This window comes from Microtus pennsylvanicus, chromosome 9 (genome assembly GCF_037038515.1).
Source record: "Microtus pennsylvanicus isolate mMicPen1 chromosome 9, mMicPen1.hap1, whole genome shotgun sequence".
NCBI classification, from domain to species: Eukaryota; Metazoa; Chordata; class Mammalia; order Rodentia; family Cricetidae; genus Microtus; species Microtus pennsylvanicus.
The window spans coordinates 60,375,810-60,388,083 of NC_134587.1; the positions used below are offsets into that span (position 1 = coordinate 60,375,810).

Genomic DNA, 12,274 nt, shown 5'->3' on the forward strand with positions numbered 1-12,274 from the left:
TAGCACCGTGGCTCTAGGCTGGGGCTGTTTAACTGCTCCTCACGTCTCCGGGCAACCTATCCCATGGTTTCAACTTTTGGCCTCCTGCTCTGGGTCAGAAATTCATTGTTGACTTTGGGTTCCCCCCACCTGGGGGCTGCTGTGATGAGGATTGGTGGCTGCAAGCAACCCATTAAGATAAATTAGAGGCTCTGTGTCTACGGTGACTCCTGCAGCCTACAGTCCGGGTGCAAACCTGTCCCTCACTGAATACCATCCTGTAACCACCTCGTACACTTCTGCAGGGTGCCTACGAGTGAGCAACTCCCATCTCCCTGTTTCCACCTAGTCTTCCTGTCACCATTGATGAAATAATAAGATCACCTGGTGGGGGTCTCACAAGACACAGGGCCATCACACAGATAAGTCCTGGCCCCAGGGTCTGGAAGGTGCTGCTGGTGTTCCCTCAACTGTGACTGTGTCCACACCAGGTTTCCAGCCTGTGGCACAGGATGCTGTGACAGCTGCTCCACATCCGGTAGCAGGGTCCAGGTCGACCTGTTGCCAGGACAGGGCCTTTGGAGTGGATCAGTAGTCCTGGGTTGACGCCACTAGGCTCCTATCCATCCTGGCATTGCAGCACCATCCCCCCCCACTCCCACCCCCCCCCCGCCCCTACCATCACCCCCCACCCCCCACCCCCCACCCGCCGCCAGCTCTTCCATCAGTGTAAGAGAAGCCATTGAAACAAGTTTTGTCAATGTGGGTGGCAGGAGTCAGGATGGCTCTGATTTCTGGTCTGATGAGACCAGGTCCTCAGAACCTTCCTTCACATGCTTCTACCTGCCCTGCCGCTACCCAGCAGCCACCTGGGCAGCCTCGTTTACTCACTCTTGCTCACACCTACTCAGAGCCGAGGCGCCTTTCTCCACAGCTCCTGGTTCACTTCTTCCACAGAGGTACAGCTGTGCACCTGCGTGGGGCCAGCGTGAGCATGGGTTTGCACACATGGGGCCAGCGTGAGCGTGGATTTGCACACGTGGGGCCAGCGTGAGCGTGGGTTTGCACACGGGGGGCCAGCGTGAGCGTGGGTTTGCACACGTCACCAGTACTCTGTACTCACCTGGTCCGGTGAGACTGTCTCTCACACACACACACAGGGGTATGTGTTGTTTTTTTTTTAATTACATTTATTAACTTATTGGGCACACGTGCTGTGGCGTGTGTGTGGAGGTCAGAAGCCAGCGGGGATCAGCTTTCTCTTCTAACCCGTGGGCCCTGGGAACCTTAACCACTGAGCTGTCCATGTTTTATCTAGTGGGTTACTCCCAGGTTTGACAGTGCGTTTCCAAATACAAAGTATTTTCCAGGAAACACAGAAATTATGTTTTAAGACTGAAGCAGTCCTCTGAACCTGTCCCACACGCAGCATGGCTGCTGCTCACACCCCAGCATGGGCTGGGCTCCTGTTGTCTGAATCCCTGAGCATGAATCTAGCTGAGCTTAGAACAAGGTGGGTTTCTGAGCTGACTCATCTCTCAAGCTTTGCTTTGGAAAGAGTTTGACTTTTATGTCCACACGGTCCTTTGTTTTCTCTGTTGGTATTGCCTGTTTTTGAGTCAGGGCCTGGATCTGTAGCAGAGTGGGGTCAAGGCTCTTGACCTCAGCCTCCCCCACACTGGAGTCATAGGCGCACACTGCCATAGCATGCACTGGCTCTTACACTAAAAAAGAGGAAGTGTTTTGCCTGTGTCTCTTAGCGCTTGCTGGTGTTAGTCTGCAAGTAGCAGAAGTCGCCATTTATCCCAGCAAAGCTGCTGTGAATCCTCTTTGATCACTAGCGCTTTCTCATTAGGAGATGTGACTGAGGGTGTAACGCATGCCCCGCAGGTGTTCTGAGCAGCTGCTGTAGGGCCAGACCTGCGCCAGGCCTGTGCGAATAACAAAGGAAGTGATCCAGGAGTGTGCAGCCAGGCTGGACAGTGGAATTCAGGAGGAGAGGTTGCCCCAAGGGTACTGGGGATGGCAGGCAGTGTAGGAAGGAAGGAACTGAGATCCCGCAGTGTGGGCAGGACCTACAAGCCAGTTTGTTGCTGTCCTAGGACTGGGCCCACCTTGTCTGACTAGGACCCCTGGAGAGGCTCTCTGAAGGGGCTGCTGCTTGTGTGTGAATATAGCCCAGGGCAGGGGCAGGAAGAAGGAAGTGAGGGTCAAGTGTGTCTCTGGGAGGAGATAAAGTCTGGTTATTCTTATGATGAGGGGTGCAGTCTCAGCCTCACTGGCCAAAGCCTAGGGAAGGGTAACAAACTAGGAAACGAGGCTCCGTTCAAGGGGCTCAGCTGTCCTCTTTTCAGTCTCTGGCATCTGTTACCTGGCAAGGGTCACCTGGCCAGGGTCACCTGGCAAGGAGGCACAGTATGAGTACGGTAGGGTCTGTTCCTGGGAACGGAGCTGGGTGTGGGGAGGCCGTCCAGGCCCTGTCCACACACTATACATCCTTGTGGGGGCAGACCAAGACAGCCTCCATGGTCCTAGCTTTAGAGTGTGGCCAGAAGCAGCTGCTGTGGTCACAACACCCAGACTAGGGCTCTGCTAATCACTAGGTTTTCTTGTCCAGGTAACATCAGGGAAACTGCTGCTTAGCATCAGATACAACCAGCCAGGCCCCCAGGAGGCCATCCAAATAGGCCCACTCGGGGGTGCCACCTCAGGGTGCCACAGAAGCAAGGAGGCCAAAGGGGCTTCTCCCTCCTGCCGCCTGGGCTCCTGCTGAGCCATACTTATGTAAGCCTCGGGATGGCTGCTATTCTTAGCCACCATCTGTGCTACCTCGTGAGTTGGCGTTTCCTCCTTCGGGGTGATCTTTTTCTTTTCTGATGCCTTCACTTTGGCTTAGAAATGAAAAAAGGGAAAAGAAAAGAAAGAAACCGGAGGAGCCCAAAACCCAGTCTCCTTAAAGTCAGAGTCCCAGTGCTTCTGTCCAGAGTAAAATGTGTGTCCATCTATCTGCCCATGTGTGTTAACGCTCCGAGTTCCTGGGCTCCATCCTTGAGCAAAGACAGAGATGGCAGGCCCAAGCTGAGACATCTCCTCACTGATGAGTAATTGGCTCCAAGTTTTGAGGAGCCATCCTCACAGGGATACAAACCCCTGAGTAGATGCTTTTAGGAGCTCTGCCAACACCTCACTGTCCCCTACCATACACTGTGTGTTTCTGCCTGTGTGTCTCGTGGGTGTGTTACAATTGAGGGCACTGTCGTGGAGTGTACACATTTGTGCTCATAGGTAGCCTAGTTCAAACTAGATATATGCTCTAGCATGTTTTACTCAAGGAAGTTGATTCTGTGTCTGTGTATGTATGAACCTGTCTGTGAGAGAGAATGTATTTATTATGTATGAGTGAGTGAGGAGACCAAAGTTCAAGGTCACGTATCTTCTTCAAGTGCTTTTCCACCTTACTCTTTGAGACACAGTCTCACCTTCCTAGATCTGGATGGAGGGGGGAGGACCTTGGACTTCCCACAGGGCAGGGAACCCTGACTGCTCTTTGGACTGGAGAGGGAGGGTGAGGGGGAAGGGAGGAGAGGAAGGGGGAAGGGAGGAGGTGAGAACTTTTAATAATAATATTAAAAAAGATGTTTGTATAAAGAGATTTGCACACAGGTGCACACATACATGGGCACATGCAAAGGTGTGTGTGCACACATATCAGTTCATGGACACTTACGCACACACATGTAATAGACCCACCTGCACCCATGTATGGGCACATTTGCACACACAAATGTGTGCCTGGATATACAGCCCCCCCCACACATACATATGTGCACACAGATGCACATAAACACACATGCAAAGGTACATGCATGTCTGTGACACACACACATGGGCTGGCTCACCTGATCATACATACCACACTGCTTGCTGAGACCATTTGAGAACGTTTGCACCAGTGTGATAAGTTGTCCACACATTCTCTGCTGTGTATCCACTGAACACAGCACTGTACGTGTGTGTGACCGTCATGTGTGTCCACTGAACACAGCACTGTGCAGGTGTGTGACCGTCATGTGTGTCCACTGAACACAGCACTGTACGTGTGTGTGACCGTCATGTGTGTCCACTGAACACAGCACTGTGCAGGTGTGTGACCGTCATGTGTGTCCACTGAACACAGCACTGTACGTGTGTGTGACCGTCATGTGTGTCCACTGAACACAGCACTGTGCAGGTGTGTGACCGTCATGTGTGTCCACTGAACACAGCACTGTGCAGGTGTGTGACCGTCATGTGTGTCCACTGAACACAGCACTGTACGTGTGTGTGACCGTCATGTGTGTCCACTGAACACAGCACTGTGCAGGTGTGTGACCGTCATGTGTGTCCACTGAACACAGCACTGTGCAGGTGTGTGACCGTCATGTGTGTCCACTGAACACAGCACTGTGCAGGTGTGTGACCATCATGTGTGTCCACTGAACACAGCACTGTGCAGGTGTGTGACCGTCATGTGTGTCCACTGAACACAGCACTGTGCAGGTGTGTGTGACTGTCATGTGTGTCCACTGAACACAGCACTGTGCAGGTGTGTGACCATCATGTGTGTCCACTGAACACAGCACTGTGCAGGTGTGTGACCGTCATGTGTGTCCACTGAACACAGCACTGTGCAGGTGTGTGTGACCGTCATGTGTGTCCACTGAACACAGCACTGTGCTTGTGTGTGACCGTCATGTGTGTCCACTGAACACAGCACTGTGCAGGTGTGTGTGACTGTCATGTGTGTCCACTGAACACAGCACTGTGCTTGTGTGTGACCGTCATGCACGCTGACAAAGTAATGCCAACATTATTGCAACCACTGAGACAGTAAAAGTTGTCTGTAAACTCGGGGTATATTATTGAAACTTTATTTCCTAGTGAACTGTGGTTTCAGATTCCCCATCTCTCAGAAATGCTTTTTATGTCTTCTACTAAAATCCAAGGTCGGTGACAGGAAGGGCACATCCAGTTTTGCCACTTCAGCGGTTAGTTTGCGTTTCATGTTAGGTCCTGTGGTGTTGATACTTGTGACAGCTGGAAGCCAGGGCTTTGTAGAAACCCTTAGCTTGGTGTGTGTGTGTCCAGCTTCAGCTAGTCACCGCAGCAGGAGCCTCTAGCGTTGGCTACAGGACACTCATGTATCCATCAGGTCAAGTCCCTGACTTCTCCGCTGGCAGGTGCCTCCTCTGTTTGTGACAAGCATGTCATGTTATCTATGGTGATCCTCTGGGGCTCACCAGCAGCCTCTTCCCCAATACTCTTCCTGCCCGTGTCTGCAGCCATGGGATTTCTTCAACTCTTACCTATGTTGAGGGTGTACTGGGGTGTTGTTTCGTGAATGTCTTCCCTGGGTAGCCTTGTGCCAGGTGGTGTTGGGTTGTCCCCCCCCCCCTTCTGGTTCCCACTCGGCTGTGCCTGCCCAGCGGCGATTAGATGACTCAATACTCTGCCTGCAGGGCAGGTGTGGGCTCCATCACTGCTGAAAGAAATCGGGGTTACAAACTGAGAAGAATAGGGTGGACAATGCCTTTCCACTCCCAGTGTGAGCATTGTAGTCCCATTGCCCCCTCTAGGGGAGCTATGACAAGAGCCAGCTGGAGCTTCTGGACTGCAGAGCAGAAAGAACAGGTGCAGGCACCCGCTTGAGGTGGGGTGGGGATAGGAGAGCCAGCTGCTCTCCTGACAGTATCATATTATCCCATTTTCTTCATAGCTCCCGACATAATGTCTCCTGAGTTTGCGCAATAGGGTCCATGTGTGTTGATGAATGGCAGGCTGGGTTCCGCCATTTAGCTCCCAGTTGTTTCTATGGATAGTTTTATATTTGAAATAATTATATGGAAATTGTATTTTTTTAAATATTGTTTGGCCTATTAGTTTTAGTTTTTATTGGTTAGTTTTTATATATTTATCTAATTTATTTTTAATAATCTGTGTAGCCCATGAGGTGGCTTATCAGGGAAGATCTTAATCTGTGTCCGTGTAGGGTGGGAGAATCATGGAGATTTATTGACTCAGCTTCTTTCTTTCGGCATTCTGTTCTGTTTATTCCATCCATCTAAGGGTTGGCCTATCAAATGGGCCTAGGCAATTTCTTTATTAATTAACCAATGAAAGCAACAGATTAGAAAGAAATCACTCCCACATCACATGTGTTTGTTTTCCCAGGTCTTACTGATCTCAAGTCCCTGAGGATGTGCTGCATGTCACCTGTGGGAAGCACAGCTGGGTGGCATGGTGATGCCGACCCACCCTGAGATCTCAGGCCCAGAAGGCCTTGGGATTCATTAACATTGGTTTCATGCATGCTCCTTTGGCTGGTGTCTGTGAACCCTCATCATAGGTGCTGCAGCCAGTGCTTAGCTTCTGGAGAGGATCCTCAGACTCAGGCTCAGGGTTTTCTGGCTGGTTAACACTAAGATACAAACTTTTTTATGTTCACATTAACTTTTTTTTTGTTGGGTGCTGTCAGACAAGAGTGCATCAGGCTGGGCACACCTCACGTGCACACAGAGCATCAGGCTGGGCACACCTCACGTGCACACAGAGCATCAGGCTGGGCACACCTCACGTGCACACAGAGCATCAGGCTGGGCACACCTCACGTGCACACAGAGCATCAGGCTGGGCACACCTCACGTGCACACAGAGCATCAGGCTGGGCACACCTCACGTGCACACAGAGCATCAGGCTGGGCACACCTCACGTGCACAGAGCATCAGGCTGGGCACACCTCACGTGCACACAGAGCATCAGGCTGGGCACACCTCACGTGCACACAGAGCATCAGGCTGGGCACACATCACGTGCACACAGAGCATCAGGCTGGGCACACCTCACGTGCACACAGAGCATCAGGCTGGGCACACCTCACGTGCACACAGAGCATCAGGCTGGGCACACCTCACGTGCACACAGAGCATCAGGCTGGGCACACCTCACGTGCACACAGAGCATCAGGCTGGGCACACCTCACGTGCACACAGAGCATCAGGCTGGGCACACCTCACGTGCACACAGAGCATCAGGCTGGGCACACCTCACGTGCACACAGAGCATCAGGCTGGGCACACCTCACGTGCACAGAGCATCAGGCTGGGCACACCTCACGTGCACACAGAGCATCAGGCTGGGCACACCTCACGTGCACAGAGCATCAGGCTGGGCACACCTCACAATGGAAAATGAATGATATTTCTGTTAGATAAAAACTTACTGTCGTTTCACAGTTCACAATAATTGAGTATTTTACAAAACACCAATATCAAATTCTCATCTGTCTAACCTGTTTTAGAAGTGAAGGTTTTATTTTAGCCTTTCCGCAGTTTTAAACGCAAGTGGTTGGTTCTATAGCAGAGAATATTTACTTTACTGCTGATGTGTTTGCGCGCATCCTTAAAAACCTCTCCCACATGGCTTGCATTTCTTTTAATTTTTATACAACTATTTAATATGAAAATTCAGTAGCTTAACAGAAACTAAAACAGCTTAAGGAAAAGAAAATGGCTTCCTGTGAGACTGAAGGTCACCTCTGGCCAGTGGCAGGGCACCTCACCGGAGGAGCCTTGTATCTATTACAAGGTGCAGGTGTTGTTGATCTTTTAAGGGTCCAAGCATTAGCCTGCCCTACAGAACCAGTCTTCTGGGAGGTGTGAGTCTGGGTGACAAAGCTAATTGAAGTTTACAGAAGCATGACTCATTGTCACCCCAATAAAGCTGCCTGCCCTGACAGTGCTTCCTTAAATAGTGGTGTCCAATTTCACAAAGGGGACAAGTCTGGAAGTCCTTGTGTTAAGTAGCCCAGAATCTGCCCTCAGCTTTTGCCTTTGCAGGGCTATGTTCTGTCCTTGGTCTGAGCACTCACCCTCTCCCAGGGCACCAGTGACAAAGCCCGATTACTGGCTTGGCTATGGCATATCCTCTGATGCGCACTGGGCACACCTTACGCACACAGAGCATCAGGCTGTGGACAGCGGCATGTCTCAGCATCCTTGCCATGGCAGGGCCGAGGGCAGCCTGGTCACCAGGACAAGAGCATGAGTGGGAGGGTGTGGCCCACAGCAGGGCCCTCAACGGTTCCCAGCACCCTGTTCCCTTATCCACTCAGGAAGAGCCCTGACCAGGCCCCTGTCTCTCAGCATGCCTCTGACCAAAAGTGACATAGCAGGTGATGTGAACATCACCATGTTGAAGGTCCTGTGAGGACCAAGGGCACGGGGTTCAACAGATTTTCTTCCAGGGCAAGGCCAGTGGGAGGCCGGCTGCGAGTGATGGATGCTGATGCGCGCTGTCCCGGGTGGGAGCTCAGCTGTGGGTACCACATGACTGGACTCACTCCCTCATCCTGTGGAATGAGGCAGGCATCGGCTTCACTTCCCACTTCACAAATAGGAAAAATGGAGGCAGTAACTTACCCAAGATCAAACACCTCGCAAGAAGCAAAGGAATAACCAAACACAAAAATCCTAACTATCCAAGGGTATGCATTTGCATGCGCGTGCTGGGCAAGTTTATATGGATCTTGGTTTCAGCCGCTCCACAAACGTATTTTCTTGCTTTTTTCTTTAATAAGTCCATAGTGCCCTGTGGCTGAAGTGACAAGGTGCTGTAGACAGGGTGGCTTGAACAACAGAAACTTAAGTCTGTGATGCAGGTGCCTTACGTGTGGGAAGACCCTGATACTGGAATGAGCAGAAGACCCTCACTTAACCCTTGACAACTAGAATATGCTTCCGGCTGTTCAGTTTTAAGCAGCAGCATCCCCCAGATGCCCACCATTAGCTGCAGCAGCTGGTCCGTTCCATGGCCTGGGCCGCTCATAGCAAATGCTCCAAGCCCTCCTTCTGTTTCGCAGGCGTCTTTCCCAGCAAACCTGCAGCTCGTCCTTGTTCTCCGGCCCACGGGGTTTTTCCAGAGGACTCTCTCAGACATCGCCTTCAAGTTCAACAGAGATGACTTTAAGATGAAAGTGCCGGTGAGTGCTGAGCCTGTGCCTTTGGTTCTGCGTCAGCAGAACCAAGTGGAAGAGCATTCTTGGAGCATGGCAAACTCTTAGGGAGTTACTGCCATTCTGTGGTCATAAGTATAGTCCCACTCGATCTTCACAGAAGTTACACTTCCCTGTGTTCTGGTGGCAGAAGCTCTATGCGTTTGCCTTCCCTAAGTCCTGCCTTGCCCCAACTAGTGGTCTATACATGCAAGGCCACTGCCTTGGATGGGTCCCCTGGGATAGCTCTGTCAGAATGCTGTAAGTCATGGGACAGTCCTACACTAGTTCACAGCACACCCCAAATGTTTCAAGGAAAAATGAAGAAAACATGAGTATCTTCTGAGTCCTTAGGTGGAGCTTCAGCTGCCAGCCACACAGGTGCTGGACCTCAGCCAGGAACAACCCAGCAGGTAGTCCCTACCTTATAGCCATGTCTCCAGCCAGCACGGGTCAGTCCCTTCCTATCATCTCCAGAGAAAGGACCCTAATCTTGATTCTACTTCCCCTCAAAAACCAAGACTGCTGGGTAGCCGTGGTGCACGTCTTTAATCCCAGCACTTGGGAGGCAGAAACAAATGGATCTCTGTGAGTTTGAGGCTAGCTTGGTCTACAAGAGCTAGTTCCAGGACAGCTAGGGCTGTTACACAGAGAAACCCTGTCTCGAAAAACCAAAAAAGAAAAAGAAGACAAAACCAAGACTCTATAGAGTTCCTGAATGCTCACACTCCACAGTCAGTGGAGCTCGGCCATGACCTGTGCACCCAGGAGTTGCCAGAGAACAGCCCTGTGAGTTCATTTCTTTTTCACAAAGAGAACAGGAACACCAGGGCCATCGCCAGGCTGTGGGATTCCTCTGCAGTGACACCCTTGCTTTTGGAAATGGAAGAATCTGGGCTGGTTAGCTGTCCATAGTACTGTCTGCTGTGTCTCAGTATTTAGGTGGCACATACCCTCATTCCATACTGTCTAAAGCCACTGCCCATCCCCCATGATCAATACCTGTCCTCTGCCCCAAACAGGCTAGAACCCTTCTCTGAGCAAAACAGAAACAGTGTAGCCTGGGTTCCTACACTCAATCCTGTCTCCACAGCAGTCTTCCTTGAGAATCAGAGACGTGGCCCAAGGCCTCAGAGGCTACTGTGACTCTGAGAGTCACATCTTGGTAGATCTAAGCATATGGCCCCTAGGTCTGTGGGAAGATACTGCACCTCATGTCTTGAGGCATCTCTTTCTGGACAGCCCATTTCTTAGACCTAGTTAAGGGCAGAACCACCCAGGGCAATCACTCACCCAGCTAGAGGTTCGAGTCCCGATCCAAAACTAGACATGGGAGTTGTGTCCCTGACTCTTGCCCCAAGTCCTGCGGATGCTTGTAGTAACAATGCATCCCTCCCTCTTATGATCGGTTGACCTCAAGGCGCCAGGCCCTTCTCCACCTCCAGCAAGTGAACCGCACTAATAACAGCTTTCCTTGCCTCTAAGCATCATGGGAGATAAGGTTGAGGTCATCTATGATGGTGTATGGTCTCTTTTATAAACTCTTCTGTAGTATTATGTTAATAGGTGTCAAAAACAGGTCTCCAGAAACTGTTATGGCACCTGCGAGCTCACAGACCAATCTTAGATAAATTCAAGAATTAGCGAAGGACTTTTAGAAAGTCTCTGATGCTTCTCCACTGTACTGACCTCAGGCAAGGGAGCTCTCTAGGAGCATGCTTGGGCTCCTAGGCTTCTCTGCTGCAGTAGGAAATGCATAGCACATGCACACGTGTGCGCGCACACACACACACACACACAAATACGCATGCGTGTGTGCACACACATGCCCCAGTACTAAGGTTAAGGAAGGAGGTGGCATGCTTCCTTGGATCACCTAATCCTTCTTTGGCTTACTGGCCATGAGCCAAGGTTGTTTGACAGCATGTGGAAAAATTTATTAGAAGAACCAAGAGAAAATGGGACAGTTCTGTGAGAACTGTTTCCTAGCTCAGACTGAGAGCCTGACACTTCTTTACCTTCGGTCAGGACTTAGCATCATACTGCTTCTCGGCAGTGTGAATAGTTAGTTCCTTGCTGGTGGCCAACCCATGGGTGGGAGGGTTCCCAGCAACCCTGACTTCTGCCCAGCAGCCACCAGGAGCATTTCCTCCATTGTAACAAGCCAAGTCGTCTCCAGATGAGCCCCCACCTCATCTCAGTGTTGAATAATATATGTCATGGCATCAGATGACATCTGCACCCAGCCTCTGGAAGACCGCTCTGAGTATCTCTCTGGCAGCTTACAAAGAAAAGTCTATATTTTTATCTAAAACACATGGGCAGAATAGCCTTCAAAATGACAAGAGAAAGATGAAATCGAGCCATGCAGGAAGAGGCTGGCTCGCCGCTGCTACCACACCAAGTAGAACCTCTTCAGAGTTGTCAGTCAGTCTGAGGAGATGGGAAGTGCTAAATTGATCGTCACCAGTACCTAAAAGGATGTTTGTCGTGTTCTCATCAGGAGCAAGCACAAACTGGCTTCTTAGGAAGCAGAGCTCTATTTCCTCCTCATACCCAGCTCCCCTCGTCAGAGAAGGTGCTGACAGCCATTGTACCACCTATGCAGGGTTTGCTCATGCCCAGTGACCTCACTGGGTCCTCACCATCACCCAGTGAGAGTCGTCATAACATGCCTGTCGTGTAGACAAGGAAGCCAGAGCTATGTTGGAGTCCAGGGCAAGCTGCCTGGTGATGATCCCCTCTCTCTCACAGGTCATGATGCTAGGCTCAGTGCCAGAATTACACGGCTACATTGACAAGTCACAGCTGACCGAGGACCTCGGGGGGACCCTGGACTACTGCCACTCCAAGTGGCTGTGCCACCGCACAGTGAGTGGACCCGGTGCTGTGTCACCATATTCTCACTAGTTCATAGTTAACCCAGCGGAATTCTTTTCACATGACAACACTGCCTTTTAAAATACATGCTCACTGAAGTTTCTTCCCCAAGAATGAGGAGATGGTCCCAGTAGACCTTAGTCATTGTAAAGAAATAGCATGAGTAATAACCCCAGGCGTGGCTTTCTGGGCTTGGAGAAGAAGAAGAAAAAAAAAAACCTACCAAGCCCTATGTCGTTGTGGTTTCCAACACTCACAAGTCTCCTAACTAGGAGGTGGAGACAGAGACCCAGAGCCGAGAATGACCCTGGGTGGCAGGGACATTTCCAAAGCCTTCCTGGTACGTTTCTGAGAGAAGCCCAAGGTTGAGGCACTCCTGGGAAGGT

The 12,274-nt window shown here is 50.9% G+C and overlaps 1 protein-coding gene across 20 annotated transcripts in view; it reads left to right on the forward strand.

The window, feature by feature from the left end:
• Window positions 1-12,274, forward strand: part of Mcf2l (MCF.2 cell line derived transforming sequence like) — a 102,038-nt gene that overhangs the window by 65,035 nt on the left and 24,729 nt on the right. For all 20 annotated transcript variants that reach the window (XM_075986183.1, XM_075986188.1, XM_075986184.1 and 17 more), the window contains 2 exons: window positions 8,877-8,996; window positions 11,763-11,879. In XM_075986183.1, coding sequence (XP_075842298.1) covers window positions 8,877-8,996; window positions 11,763-11,879 — 237 coding nt within the window. The remainder of the gene's footprint in view (window positions 1-8,876; window positions 8,997-11,762; window positions 11,880-12,274) is intronic.